This window comes from Charadrius vociferus, unplaced genomic scaffold (genome assembly GCF_000708025.1).
Source record: "Charadrius vociferus isolate BGI_N301 unplaced genomic scaffold, ASM70802v2 scaffold67, whole genome shotgun sequence".
Lineage (NCBI taxonomy): Eukaryota > Metazoa > Chordata > Aves > Charadriiformes > Charadriidae > Charadrius > Charadrius vociferus.
The window spans coordinates 828,357-840,891 of record NW_009649485.1 but is presented as its reverse complement, the minus strand read 5'-3'; the positions used below and the strand labels follow the sequence as shown (position 1 = coordinate 840,891).

General features: G+C 50.3%; 1 protein-coding gene across 1 annotated transcript in view; it reads right to left on the bottom strand.

The window, feature by feature from the left end:
* Positions 1–2,329: 2,329 nt before the first annotated feature.
* Positions 2,330–12,535, bottom strand: part of PHF2 (PHD finger protein 2) — a 44,449-nt gene continuing 34,243 nt past the window's right edge. Inside the window, exons 19-22 of the mRNA XM_009889947.1 lie at positions 6,741–7,018; positions 4,879–4,974; positions 3,858–3,967; positions 2,330–2,638 (exon numbers count right to left, since the gene is read on the bottom strand). Coding sequence (XP_009888249.1) covers positions 2,330–2,638; positions 3,858–3,967; positions 4,879–4,974; positions 6,741–7,018 — 793 coding nt within the window. The remainder of the gene's footprint in view (positions 2,639–3,857; positions 3,968–4,878; positions 4,975–6,740; positions 7,019–12,535) is intronic.

Sequence of the window (12,535 nt, the reverse complement as noted above, 5' to 3'; positions counted from 1 at the left end):
AGGGACACATCCCTTTGAGCACACCCTGCTCAGGGTGAAGGATCATCTTATCCCATCTCTGCTGGGGCTCCTCCTGCCTCCGCAGCGCCAGCCCTGCTGCCCTGTGCCCTCACCTCTCAGGGGTGACAGCCGGAACCCAGCCTGGCCAGCACTGTCCCGCTCCTCACGGGAGAGGTTGCGCACACACACACAGGCACCCCACAGCTCCTCACACCCACCTCATGGTGCCTGCCCTCACCACACACCCACACACTCCCCAGGTGTCTCTGGGCACCTCTCTGCTATCCTGGAAGGGCAACTTGTGGCACAGGGATGCTGAGCTCACATGCCACCATGCGTCCTGGGTCAAGCATTGCCCCAAGGACGCCTGGTCCCTTGCTCACAGCACTGAAACCAACCCACCTACCACTGCAGCTCCACATTTCTTCTTGCCCTCTCCTCCCCCAGCTCTAGAGAGACCACCTGCATCCAGCCTCACCAGAAGGATGCTGAAAAGACAAACACACACACACAAGCACACACACACAGGCTAGCCCCAAGGCACTACAGCACACCCAAAGAGGACAACCTTCCCTGTCCCCATACTGATGACAGAACACCACCACCGTGCCCTTGCTCATGAGCTGTGCGGTCCAGTGAGGCCTGTGCTCCCTGTGTACTGGTCCTGGGACTGGTGCAGCTACCGCAGCTGCTCGCTGCTCCACCGCTCGCCAGCTACCACCTTACGGCCAGAAACTCCCCTGGTCACCAAGGCACCTGGGACTGCTGGGCACAACACAAACCCACGCAGCCTTTTCTCTTCCCATCATGCTGCCATTGGTGCACTCTTGTGCGATACCTGCAGAAACTCAGCTCCTCTCCACTCCTCCCACCTGCATTAAGCGTCCCAGCCTTAAAGACCACAATAGCTAGGGTGACACTTTCCATGGCAAGTTTCCTCATTTCTCATCCTTTCACCTCACTCTGTAAGACTGAGAGACTGTCCCTGAGGAGGTCCTAGAGCTCCCTAATTCTGCTTCATCCCACCATCTCCTTCCACAGTCCCTTCATTCCCAGTGATGCCCAATCTGGTAGTCCCTGGGCTCAGGACTCTCCTGTGCTCCATGCAGAGAGACGCCCTGAAGGCCCCTCGGTGCCCCGAGCTGTCCCAAGACCCTGCACAGGAGGCCCTGAAAGTGATCCGCTGCCTACAAGGTCAGCCACTCGCTTTCTTGGCACATGGCATCTTCCCTCCTTTGAGAACTGAGCTAGGTGTGATCCACATGCCTGGTCAGGCTCCCTTCACGATGCCCTGACTGGGCCGCCCAGCTCACTGGCCACACTGGGGTTCGGCTCCATTCAGCACTCCTCTTCCCATCACATCTTCCACTGGCTTGCACCTGTTTCACTAATGCACCATTTCATCACAAAAAACACAATTCCAGGCAAGTAAGTTCATTCCTCTCCGGTTCTGCAGACAGCCACAGGTGTTCCCAGCTCCTGGAAGGACCCTGGAACCTACCACGGGCTATCCACGTCCTCCTGTACGGCCCATTCAAGCTGCTCTGATATTTTACTGCTTGGCAAGACACCATGCACTACCTCTAATTTGCTCCACTCAAACACAGGGGAATGCAGGAAATATCTGCCACTTTGCCTCACTTTTTACATCAGGGCCTCTCCCAGTGGGATCGCACGTTTTATCTTCGTGCTACACAGTGCCTGTCCCACCAAACTGCCTCTCTCACGCTTTCTGAGCAAAGTTCAAGCAGACAATAGGAGTTCCTAGCCCAGAACTCTAGGATAGCCTCAGCTTTGTGACGCCTTCCCTATGGCAGCCAACAAGCGACCTCTTCCTCTCTCTTGGCTTTGGTTGCGTAGCTGTCTTTGACATTCCTCTGCTCCCTTGTGGCAACTCTCAAGACAGGTTTGCAGATTTGCACTGCTCTACACCCGCTGGGTAGGATGTCCTCACGCACATGTCAGCACAGGTATCGGTGTACAAACACCACCCAACCACAGCAGAGCCTGACCTAGCCCTGGGCAGAACAGCCTTCATTGATGCTTCTTCCCCGGACAAGGCTTCACCAGACAGGCTGGACTGTGATGTGACCACTGCAGGTGTTCCTCAGGAGCCTTGGGGCACACTCAGGAGTACTTCCTAGCATGGGACGCCTCACACCCTGCAACAAACAGCCCAGCAGCAAAACACAGATTTGGGCCCACAGTGCCAAGACAGCCAAGGCCATGAGCCCCGTCTCCAACCAGATCTGACCTGCCGAAGCACTTCCACATACCCGTGACAGACACATGTGAGGGCGTTGCAAAAGGCATGGATTACATGACCAGTTCACCCTTCCCCATTGCCACACCGTAACCCCAGGCATTTCCTGGTACCTTTGGCGGAGGCATTGTTCTGCGAGGATGATGAGGGTCTCCTCTGTGTGAGGAAAACACCGGGTGCCATCGGCTGCGATCCCCTGTTAGGCTGGGCGACCCCAAAGGTGCTGGCCCCTGCGGTGTACTCGTGATCTGTGAGGCTGCTGGCATGTGACTCCAGCTTCGGCTCTGGCGAGCTGCCTTCCTGAGCCGGTTTGTTCGCGTTGTTGGTTGACACCTTCTTTTTGGTATTTTTTTTCTTCTTGCCTTTCTGTTCCTCCTTTAAAATGACAAACATGAAGCTCAGATTAATCCCCAGAAGACTTTAGCTACGGCAAGGGCCAGCGGCGTTGCTTAGGGTCCTGATACAATGAAAACCCACGAAGTTTGCCATGTACAAACTGCTCGGGGTCTGTTCCGATACCATCTCTCTCACAGCTCTGCTGCACATACCCGTCTGCCTTTCTTGCATCTACATATGTGCTTTGTGCAGAGCCTCCTTGTTTGGTAACTCTGTGTACACTGCGGCGAGTGGGAGCCAGCCAGGACCAAAATGACCCTGCCTTGGGAGACCAGTGTGGTTTTGCATGAATAAACCTTTCGATGTTCCACAAAAACTGGCACCTCCTATCTTCTGGTATCTTCATACACTTTCACAACAGCACGGAGGGTATTAAACATCCCACTGATTCACAGACTCTGCTTCCTGCTAGGACACACACATTGCCTCTCGACCTGTAACTGCACTTACACATACATACCACAAGAACGCTGGTCTGTCACCATCCTGTTGCCCTTGCCTACTTTCAGTCTGCTTCTTGATGAAACCCTGCTACCATTCTTAGAGCTCTTCCACTCAACCGTACACATCACAGAAGCCCAGTGCCACCAAACCCTGCATCTCCAGCATCTTGCCAAGGTGTCTCACCAACCTTGCTCCAGCAGACCTTGCCACCTTCACGCCTCACAGTGTCACATTTGTGGGGCCTATGCACATTAGGCGCTTAGCATCTATCTGACCTTCTCAGAGATCGGACACTTATCAACATCCAAAGTGCCTCAACAGCTTTGCTAAACTGACCCATAGATACCCACGCTTCACCAAATCTTTGGACGTAAATCCCTATGCTTCCCAGCAGCTGGTTTCCACAGACAAGGCAATCACACCAGTCAGACCCTCAAGTACACATCGACATGAGGTTCACGCACACTCCTTTTGGGCAGCCTCCTTCTGTCTTAGCCCGGTAGCCATGCTCACTCGCTTATAAGTCTCTACACTTCCGATACATTGCCTGCTCTGTGCTGCGGCGCTGTCAGATACGCTGCGACACTATCGGACCTTCATCCCATTTATTTCCCCCCAGACTGCTGAGCCTTGTGTCACTGGCATGAAGAACCACTGAGGAGGACTGGCACTGCGCTGCTACCTGGGCATGACTCTGCTGCTGGGGGAGAGGGCTCTCCTTTCCTGACAGCTACGACTTCTCAAGCAACCTCACCTGCTGTGACAACTTCGCTGCAGCGGCGGCAAGTCCAGTTTCAATGGAGGCGACTCTCGTGCCCTCTCGCACCGGTCTGTCTTGTCGAGGCACCGAGGGGCCAACCCGTGCTACAAGGAAAGCAGATGCAGGTGAGACGTGCAGAATGTGCCTGTCTGAGCACCGTAACAACACACCGGGCAGTGAGGCTCTGCCCCCCTGAGCAGGGAGGGCCAGGGATGCCACAGCCTCTGCCCTTCCTTCCCTGGGATGCGTGTGAAGGCAGGAGGTGCTGACAGCCTCCAGTCACGGCAGCCTGGGGTGAAGTTGCCAATAAAGATGGAACACAGCTGAGCAACTTCACTGGCAGCTGCAGCTACTTGAAGCCAAAGCCATGGGAGGTTTTTGCCTACATTACAGACATGAGCGACTCCGGAATTATTTCCAAATGGACAGTGCTCACCGCCCCATCAGCTGGGGGTGGGCGTGCAGTGCCACAAGCTGATGAGACACGGGCTGCTTGTCACACGCGCAGCAAACCACAGAGACTCCCCTGTTAGTGGGCTGCATCAAAGGGGTCTAAGGACACCCTGGCCTGTCACTGCCTCTGGAGAGCTGCAACGAAACCACCCACCCAGACCACCAGTTTTGGCTGACCCTGGAGGAGACCATTCCCGCGTTCTCATTTCTCTTTACACAGCCAACACCTAAAAGCCATGCTACTTGGCTGTCTGTTACTCCACTGCTAAGGTGGCCACCAATTGTTCCATCACCAAGAGTGTGAAGAAAAATAAACCAACAACCCACCCAGGAATGATGTCTTCCTGCCATTTAATTGACAGAGGAAGGCTAACACTGTGCGGCATGAGTCCCAGGGCATGATATCACCCTAATGCTGAACTGGAAAGGTTTAATCCTTTACGTGCTAAAGAAATGGCTAGTTGTGGTCTTACAATTTCCACAGTCCTTGAAAAATGGTGGGTTTTTTAGGGACCTGCATGACTTAGCCTGAGTCTGGGCAGCACAGACCATATGGACTTACCCGTTGGACTGTAAGGGGCATCATCCGAACTTTTCCTCTTCTTTGATCGGGATTTGAATACTGGATTATCTTCATCTGATTCGAGAGAAGGGTAAACTACAGTAGGAAAGAAAGACAATAGTTTCAGTGTAGGACACAGCTCTAGCCTGCATGGAGGGCCACTCGCTCTGTACAGGTATGGTGACCACAGGCATCCCAGCTATAATAGCAACGTCCCCCAGAGGCACCACTGAGTGAAACAGCTCAACGCTCAGGGGGCTTTCTCCTGCTCTCATCCACACTCTACACTTAGGAGCTGCCATCATTAAACTGTGACCGGCTACCCTTAGGTTACACAGTGAAACTTCTCAGGAAAAATTTGTCTTCGTCTTGTCCATGGAGCGGCAGCACAGCTAAGAGAGATACAAACAGGTTTCCTTATCCCAAGCTACACTGGTACTGGAGACACGTCAGCCAACCGCTTCATTCAGCACCACACCTTCCTGGCCCCTATGACTCCTGCACAGTCAGGCAGAGAGAAATTAGAGTGCTGTTCACACCGACCTTGAAAACCGCCTTCATTGGCTTTGGGATTATCCAAAAGATGAACATGAACCCTTCTACCAAAGCACACTTCACACGCCTCTGGGATAAACGCCAACTTATCTGACTAAATTCTGTCCCAGCCTTTGCAAGGAGTTTCTGTTGTTGGTTTTTTTTCACGTGCGTTTGATTTTCTTGCCAGTTGCCATTTGTTACATCACTGGTGTATGGCATTACTGTGGCATTTGGTCACTGACACTGGTGATCAGATGCAGCACAGACAGAGCCTCTGGAAACTTGCTCATAACAAAGACCCTCCATTCACTGGCTGCACAGACACATAATGAGCAAATCCACCCCTGGGTAGAGTGGAGCCTTGTTCGTGCATGGCAACTGTCTGTAACCCACAGCCTTGACCCAACAGCTCCATGCAGCTGCCCTTTCCCAAAGCACCTTCCAGCACTACCGCTGCCTCCCAGCGCACGCAATGCACCCTTAACGGCTGGGCAACCTTCTTCTGCAACGTGTCACAGCATCTCCGTTCTGCCTTGGCACCCCTGTTAATAACGTGAAAATACACACTCTGCTTTTCCAGTCGTAACAAATGATTTCTGATGGCCACGCTTGCCAGGGAGACTTAAACACACACCTAGACTCTCCTGTTACGCAGTATAAACCTCTACTGACTTCTTGCCCTCTTTGCGACTTCAGGCTTTCCAGTCTCCATCAGCCTTCACATGATTACTTTTCTTCATTTCCTCACTACTTATAATCAAAAATGCTCCTGCAGATTATTACGGCAGAACTGATGTAACTGGTGCAAACTGGCTTTGTGTCCTTTTCTCCTTCAGATACTTGCGTTCTCCACCAACACTCAAAATACCACGGGATCCCTTTTCCACATACAAATTCAACTTCTCACTCATCTTAGCTAGGTATTTTATTGCTGTTGCACAGATAAGAACACTTCTGTCATAGGTACCAGTACGTGACACACGTTTGTGGGACAGTTTCCTGTTTCTTGGCAAACTGCTGCAGTTTCAGTGGTCTTCTGTGCCTTTCAACATCTTTTGATTGTGACATGCCTCAAATACAGCCTACCTGGATGGCCATATCACCACCAGCTGTGTGGTCAGTCTACCTATCACACAGTGTTTGCTTAATTTTCCTCTGCAGACCTCTTGTTATTTGCACTCCTCCTTACCGAAATACCCAGTTGCTTTCAACGTGACAGAAAGCGAGCAAGCCTCTCATGAGAAATGTGGGGGTTATTTGCAAACATGCACAAATACATACATGCACAGACAGGCACATACACAGACTGCTTTGTTTGTACCTACCGTAATCGGAATCTTTAAAACAGGCATCTAAGTGGTCCTGATCTTCATCGTAATCTTCGATGTCAATACTGTTCTTTGTGCTTTTCTTTAGTAACCGCTTGCCAGCATTTTTGTTGCTGCCACCACCCGTTTTTTTAGAGTTTTGTGTGGAGATGGAGTTATTCTTCGCCTGATTGGTACCCCACGACGTCTGGAGGCAGGACTCTGATGACTGGAGGTTTGCCATCGAGAGCATGCCCTGGATGGCCTCTTGCGTGCTGGGGGAGGCAGGTGGCTGACTGCAGGGAAACATTGAGAAATACAAGAGCTGTTAGAGATTCCAGAAAAACACCAAGCCCTCACAAACGGTTGACTCCTTTCACTGCACAGTGTTGCTAGAAGAGATTTCCCGATTACTGCCCTGTGAGCAGCTGGGCATGCCAGGAGTGACACTGGTTATTTTTACACTAACAGCAATATCACAGACAGCACATGAGATTTGGGGTTGCTGCCCAAGAAGTCACGGAGCTGTGCGCCATGGGGCTGGGCGTGTGATGGGCTTTTGTCGCTGGTGGGGAAGGACAGGGGTCAGGTAACTTTTCAAAGCCCTTAACAGTGTTCCCAACAATGTGGTGTCTCTACTATCAACACTGAGGGCAGCGTTGGAATCAGCACTGGAGGGGGATGTCATTGCGGGCTGTCTGTGACATACTGCCAAGCAAGTTGTTACAGTTTGAGAAGACCCACAACAGTGTATTGTCATTTAGACAGTTATTCTATCCCCCAATGACCCCTCCCCACACAGGAAGGGGAATCAGGAAAAAACAAGGAAACCTGGGGATTGAAATATAAGCAGATTTAATAGAATAAGACTAGATAATTAACATCAATAGCACTAAAGTACCAATATTGATCCTGATACCAATATAAAATACACCAGGATTATCCTCAGCCCATTCTATCCGTAGAAGCCGTGCGCTCCCAGCAGTGACAGCCAATGTGGGACACTGTGAGCGCTGTGGCTTCAGGAGGAAGGGAAGGGCTCAGGGCTCCGGCATCAGGGAAAGGAGTTCTCAGGATCACAGCCATTAAGGGGGACAAAGCACTTCTCAGCAAACTCTCTAATTTCTATGGAATGTGCCGTTCATGGTATGAAATAACCCTGTTGGCCAGCTTGGGTCAAGTGCTCAGGTCTCGCTCCTCCTCATCCCCGCACCTAGTGAGCTTGAAAACACCGAGACCTTGAAACCCGCACACCATAGCTGCTACAGAGTAAATATTTTCACAAATTCAGACACTGGAGTCTTCTAAAAGGGCAGTTTTCCCAGGCATTACAAGAGAAGTTAGTCCTGTGCCACTCAAACCAGGACAACAAGTATAGGAAGAATCTAAACAACTGGAAGGAAGCTCCTGATCACAGGTGACAGTTCTCACTGGGGACTGTCACCGCTCCAGGATCTGCTGGAAGAGCAGCATGGTAGGGCACAAGCAATTCAAGAGATTTCTGCAGTGCATTGGGAGGGTTTCCTGATGTGGATGTGGGATGGATGGATTATGGGAGATGCTGCAGAGATACGGACTGGAAGGGTGGACTACAGGGTGTGTGGAAACCTTGATTTCATTGAACTTGCTTTTTGGCAGTTTATTGCCAGTTTTCAACAGGTACTGTGCATCTGCTACAGGAAAGAAAAACATTCCTACGGAAGAAGCTGAGGTCCTGGCTGGCACGTACGCTTAGCGAGGTGGGAAAGCACACTCCCCACAATACAGAAGAACGATAATGTCATCAGAGAACACCAGACATTAATTCTGCAACAGGCAGAACACATCATCAAGTATTTCCAGAACTTTGGAGTTTGGGCAAATAGTGAAATGCAAAAAAAAAACTTGCTGTGGTAATGATTTTTTTTACAGTTATGCAATAGAAGCCACTAACACACAGCATTCCCCACGTAAATTAGCAGTACCACATCACTTACTCTTATTTGATGTTAATTTAATCCACTTTAAACAATTACAGGACTCCGGATACAGTAACGTACAAGACATAATGACAGTTTCTGGACACTAATTGCATTTATAAATAATCCTGAAAATGAGTTAAGACTGGTGTTAGCAGCTAGCAACTCAACGAATAGAAAAACATCAAAAAACTTATTTAGGGAAGAGATATTTTAATCCCTCATTACCATGCCAGATGCCTTCTCCCCGTCAAAGGCATATTTTGCACCATCTATAAGAAATTAACATATTTTCTCTCATTTTTTTCCCCCCAATAGTTTTTGCAAACACTGGACTCTCAAAACACTGCAAACAGACCATCAAACGCTGACCGCTAAATGGGCAAACTGGAGAGGAACTGCCTTAAGCAACACAAGCTTCAACAAATAAATTCTGGAAAATGATCAAAACCAGTGGTTCTGAGTCAAACCACAACCTGAATGTGTGGGTGAAACGTCTCAAAGAGACAGAGCTGCACACGGGGCAAAGTGTTTCTCATCAGGGCACGTGCTTGTGTGGACTTCCATGAGAGGTATTTCACCTTTCCAAGCCAAAAAAAAAAAAAATCAAGAAGAATCGGGAAGCAATTTTTAAGCTCTGGAAGGTCATATCCCCTTTCTGTAGCTTCAGCAATGATTTAAAAAACAACGTATTTATGAAAGTAAACTGTCCATGAGTTACAACTATGATTTAAAAAACATGTAAAATGAGAGCGGGAGCGGGAGCAAAGCAGCAGAGTGTTTCTGCCCCCGAGGTCCCCGCACAGCAGCTGGCTGGTGAGAGCCTTTCCAACACCCAGCGGGGTGACAGCACAGCCCCGGCCGCTGCTCGGCGAACCCCGCAGCCCCGCTTTCCTCTCCTCAAGCTGAAACAACAAATGACGCTGTGGATGGAGAGAAAAGGCCACTTTAACAAACTGCCTGGGAGCACTCTGTGCCCTTTGCAGTGGACTGCACTTCAGCATCCCTTTTCAGGATTTTATTGTTTCCTTTTGTTCTCGTAAAGACAAGGACACATGATTGAGAGATTAGTTTATGGCAATAACCATTTGCTGCCTTGGAAGCATCCGGTCATCTTCAGCTGCACACAGGGACTGAAAGAGGTCCACACTGGAAACTAGCAGCTTCTCCTGCAACAGCCAGCACCACACGGCAAACCTTGGTGCAGCCCCAGTGCTGTCCACGGGCAAAAGAATCACTCAGATGGCCAAAAAGGCAGGGCCAAAGCAGCATGGTGGCCTCCTGAATGACACACCAGGCTGGGCTGTGGAGGACCAGTCTGAGGTCTGCCAGGCCTGCATCCCATCCACAGCCGGTACAGAGCCCGCTGGGCCAAGTTTGCACCCGTGACGAGCAGCCTGGGCTACCTGCTAACGAGCCCCATGCCTCGTCATCACCAGCAACTGCCTTTCTACTGCTGCTCCCGAGAGTTGAAACTGCCGGCACGTTTTCACATTATTACCAGAGAGAAGTGCCATAACAGAAAGGAAAATTTGCTGTTAAAACTCATCCCAAATAAAATCTCCCCCAGGGCTGACCAGCCTGCAGCGCTGGTCGGGACAGCGTGACGAGGAGCAGGGAAGGGCAACTCATCTCAGTGGGAACCCGAGGAAGACGATGTTGGTCTGTATGACACAGATGGCTTTGCGCCCTACACGCCGTGCTCTCTCCACCTGGAATATTGCATCCAGCTCTGGAGCCCTCAACGTAAGAAGGACATGGACCTGTTGGAGTGGGTCCAGAGGAGACCACGAAGATGCTGCAAGGGCTGGAGCCCCTCTGCTGTGAGGACAGACTGGGAGAGTTGGGGTTGTTCAGCCTGGAGAAGAAAAGGCTCCAGGAGATCTTACTGCAGCCTTCCAGTGACTAAAGGGGCTCCAGGAGAGCTGGGGAGGGACTTTTTACAAGGGCATGGAATAATAGGATGAGGGGGAATGGCTTCAGACTGGAAAAGGGGAGATTTAGATTAGATATCAGGAAGAAATTCTTTACTCTAGGGGCCCCGGTTGCCCAGAGAAGCTGTGGCTGCCCCATCCCTGGAGGTGTTCAAGGCCAGGTTGGATGGGACTTGGAGCAACCTGGTCTGGTGGGAGGTGTCCCTGCCCATGGCAGTGGGTGGAACTGGATGATCCTTAAGGTCCCTTCCAACCTAAAGCGTTCTACAATTCTATGATTCTATTTGTTGTGTTGGGTTTAAGCCTCGGGGCCTCAGTGTCTCAGAACAGCTTGCCAGTTGCTAGCAAGATCTTCGTCAGGGAGGAGAGCATAAAGCATCCCTTCAGGCTATGCTTTGGGGCTTGCACATTGCCTGCATTGCCTGCCTAGACTTGACAAGAGCATCCTTTCCCTGACAGCATGTTCCAGAGCGGGTGGCAATAGGCAAACAGCCGTGAACGTGACAAGACTACATACGATTCAGCACAGACAAAGGTTTTATCTTCTGAGTTGAGGCTGGCCCCTGCGCATAGGAATGATCCAAACACCCTGATGCTTGGAGAGCATATCATGCAGGGACCTGGTGCCTCACTTTTCACAACCAATTCTACTCTCTGAGGGTTCAACATCTCTATGCAGATCACCTCCTTCCTTTCATAAGCAATTACCGAGCCTTTCACCTACATCCTTATATTCAGAAAATGAATTTATTAATTTCAGCCAAATATTAACAATTGAGGGGTGGCTTCTTCCCCATTCTCTGTGCTGCCTCCACAGATGGCTGGAGGCACCAAAAGGCAAGGTGGAGATGAGATACTGAAAGGGCACTGATGTCTCACCTCACCCCTGAGTAACTATCGCCCAGTCTCATCTTAAGATTAAGGAAAAAATAGATAAGGGCAAAGGAAAGTCACAGGAACCACTGAGCATTTGCTAAATGGAAATAACAACTAACTTGAAGCAACAACTATCTCATGGGGTTACAGAGAAGGCAGAGCCAGACCCTTCTCAGTGGTGCACAGCAACAGGATGAGAGGCAGCAGTCCCAAGCTGCAGCAGGGGAAATCCCAACCCAACACAAGAAAAGGTCGACACTGAGGGTGGCAGAGCAGCTCACACAGAGAGGCTGCGGAATCCCCATCCCTGTGTATATTTAAAACTCGCCAGGGCAATGCCCTGAACAACCCGGTCAAACCTCGCGGCTGGCTGTGCTGTGGGCAGGCGGCTGCACTTTGCGACTTCCCCTCCACCTGCTGTTGTTCTGCAGTACTTCAGATAAGAACCACTGAAAAACAGTTGCGCGTGTAAGGGGAAGACAAGAAATACCATCCTCTCTCTGTGATACTACTTCCCTGCCATTTCTGCATTTCCCCTCACCCTACCTGTGGCCAAATGCAAATGAATCACAAAGAAGTAGAGCCAAGACAGTAATGACTTATCAATATTTTGGAGAAGTAACAGCTGTATAAAACTATGAAACTCAAATAATTTCAAGTACAAACCCAGTATTTCCCTTCCATTTTTGAATCCGACCTGGAAACAAGAAATAATTTTGCTGAGTTCAAGTTCACGTGACCACCAGTCCCCTCCAAGCTTTCTTTCGTATTCCATTTCAGTTCTTCCAGCCTGTTTCCACATGTAGAGCAGCCCTTCTGCACGACCTCTGTCATTTCTCTCCCTGTCTCGCTCTCATTGGCACAACTATGGGAGGTGCAGCTCTCTAGAGCCATCTAGGGAACGCCATCAGGGCATTTGGGTTGGTCAGCTGCAAATAACGGTCCAATATCTTATAGAATAAAGTTTCACACAATTCAGGTAAGGTCACGAGCACAAAAAGCGCTGATCTCCTTCCTAAGTTACTGCTGGGGGTGCGCCGCTGCA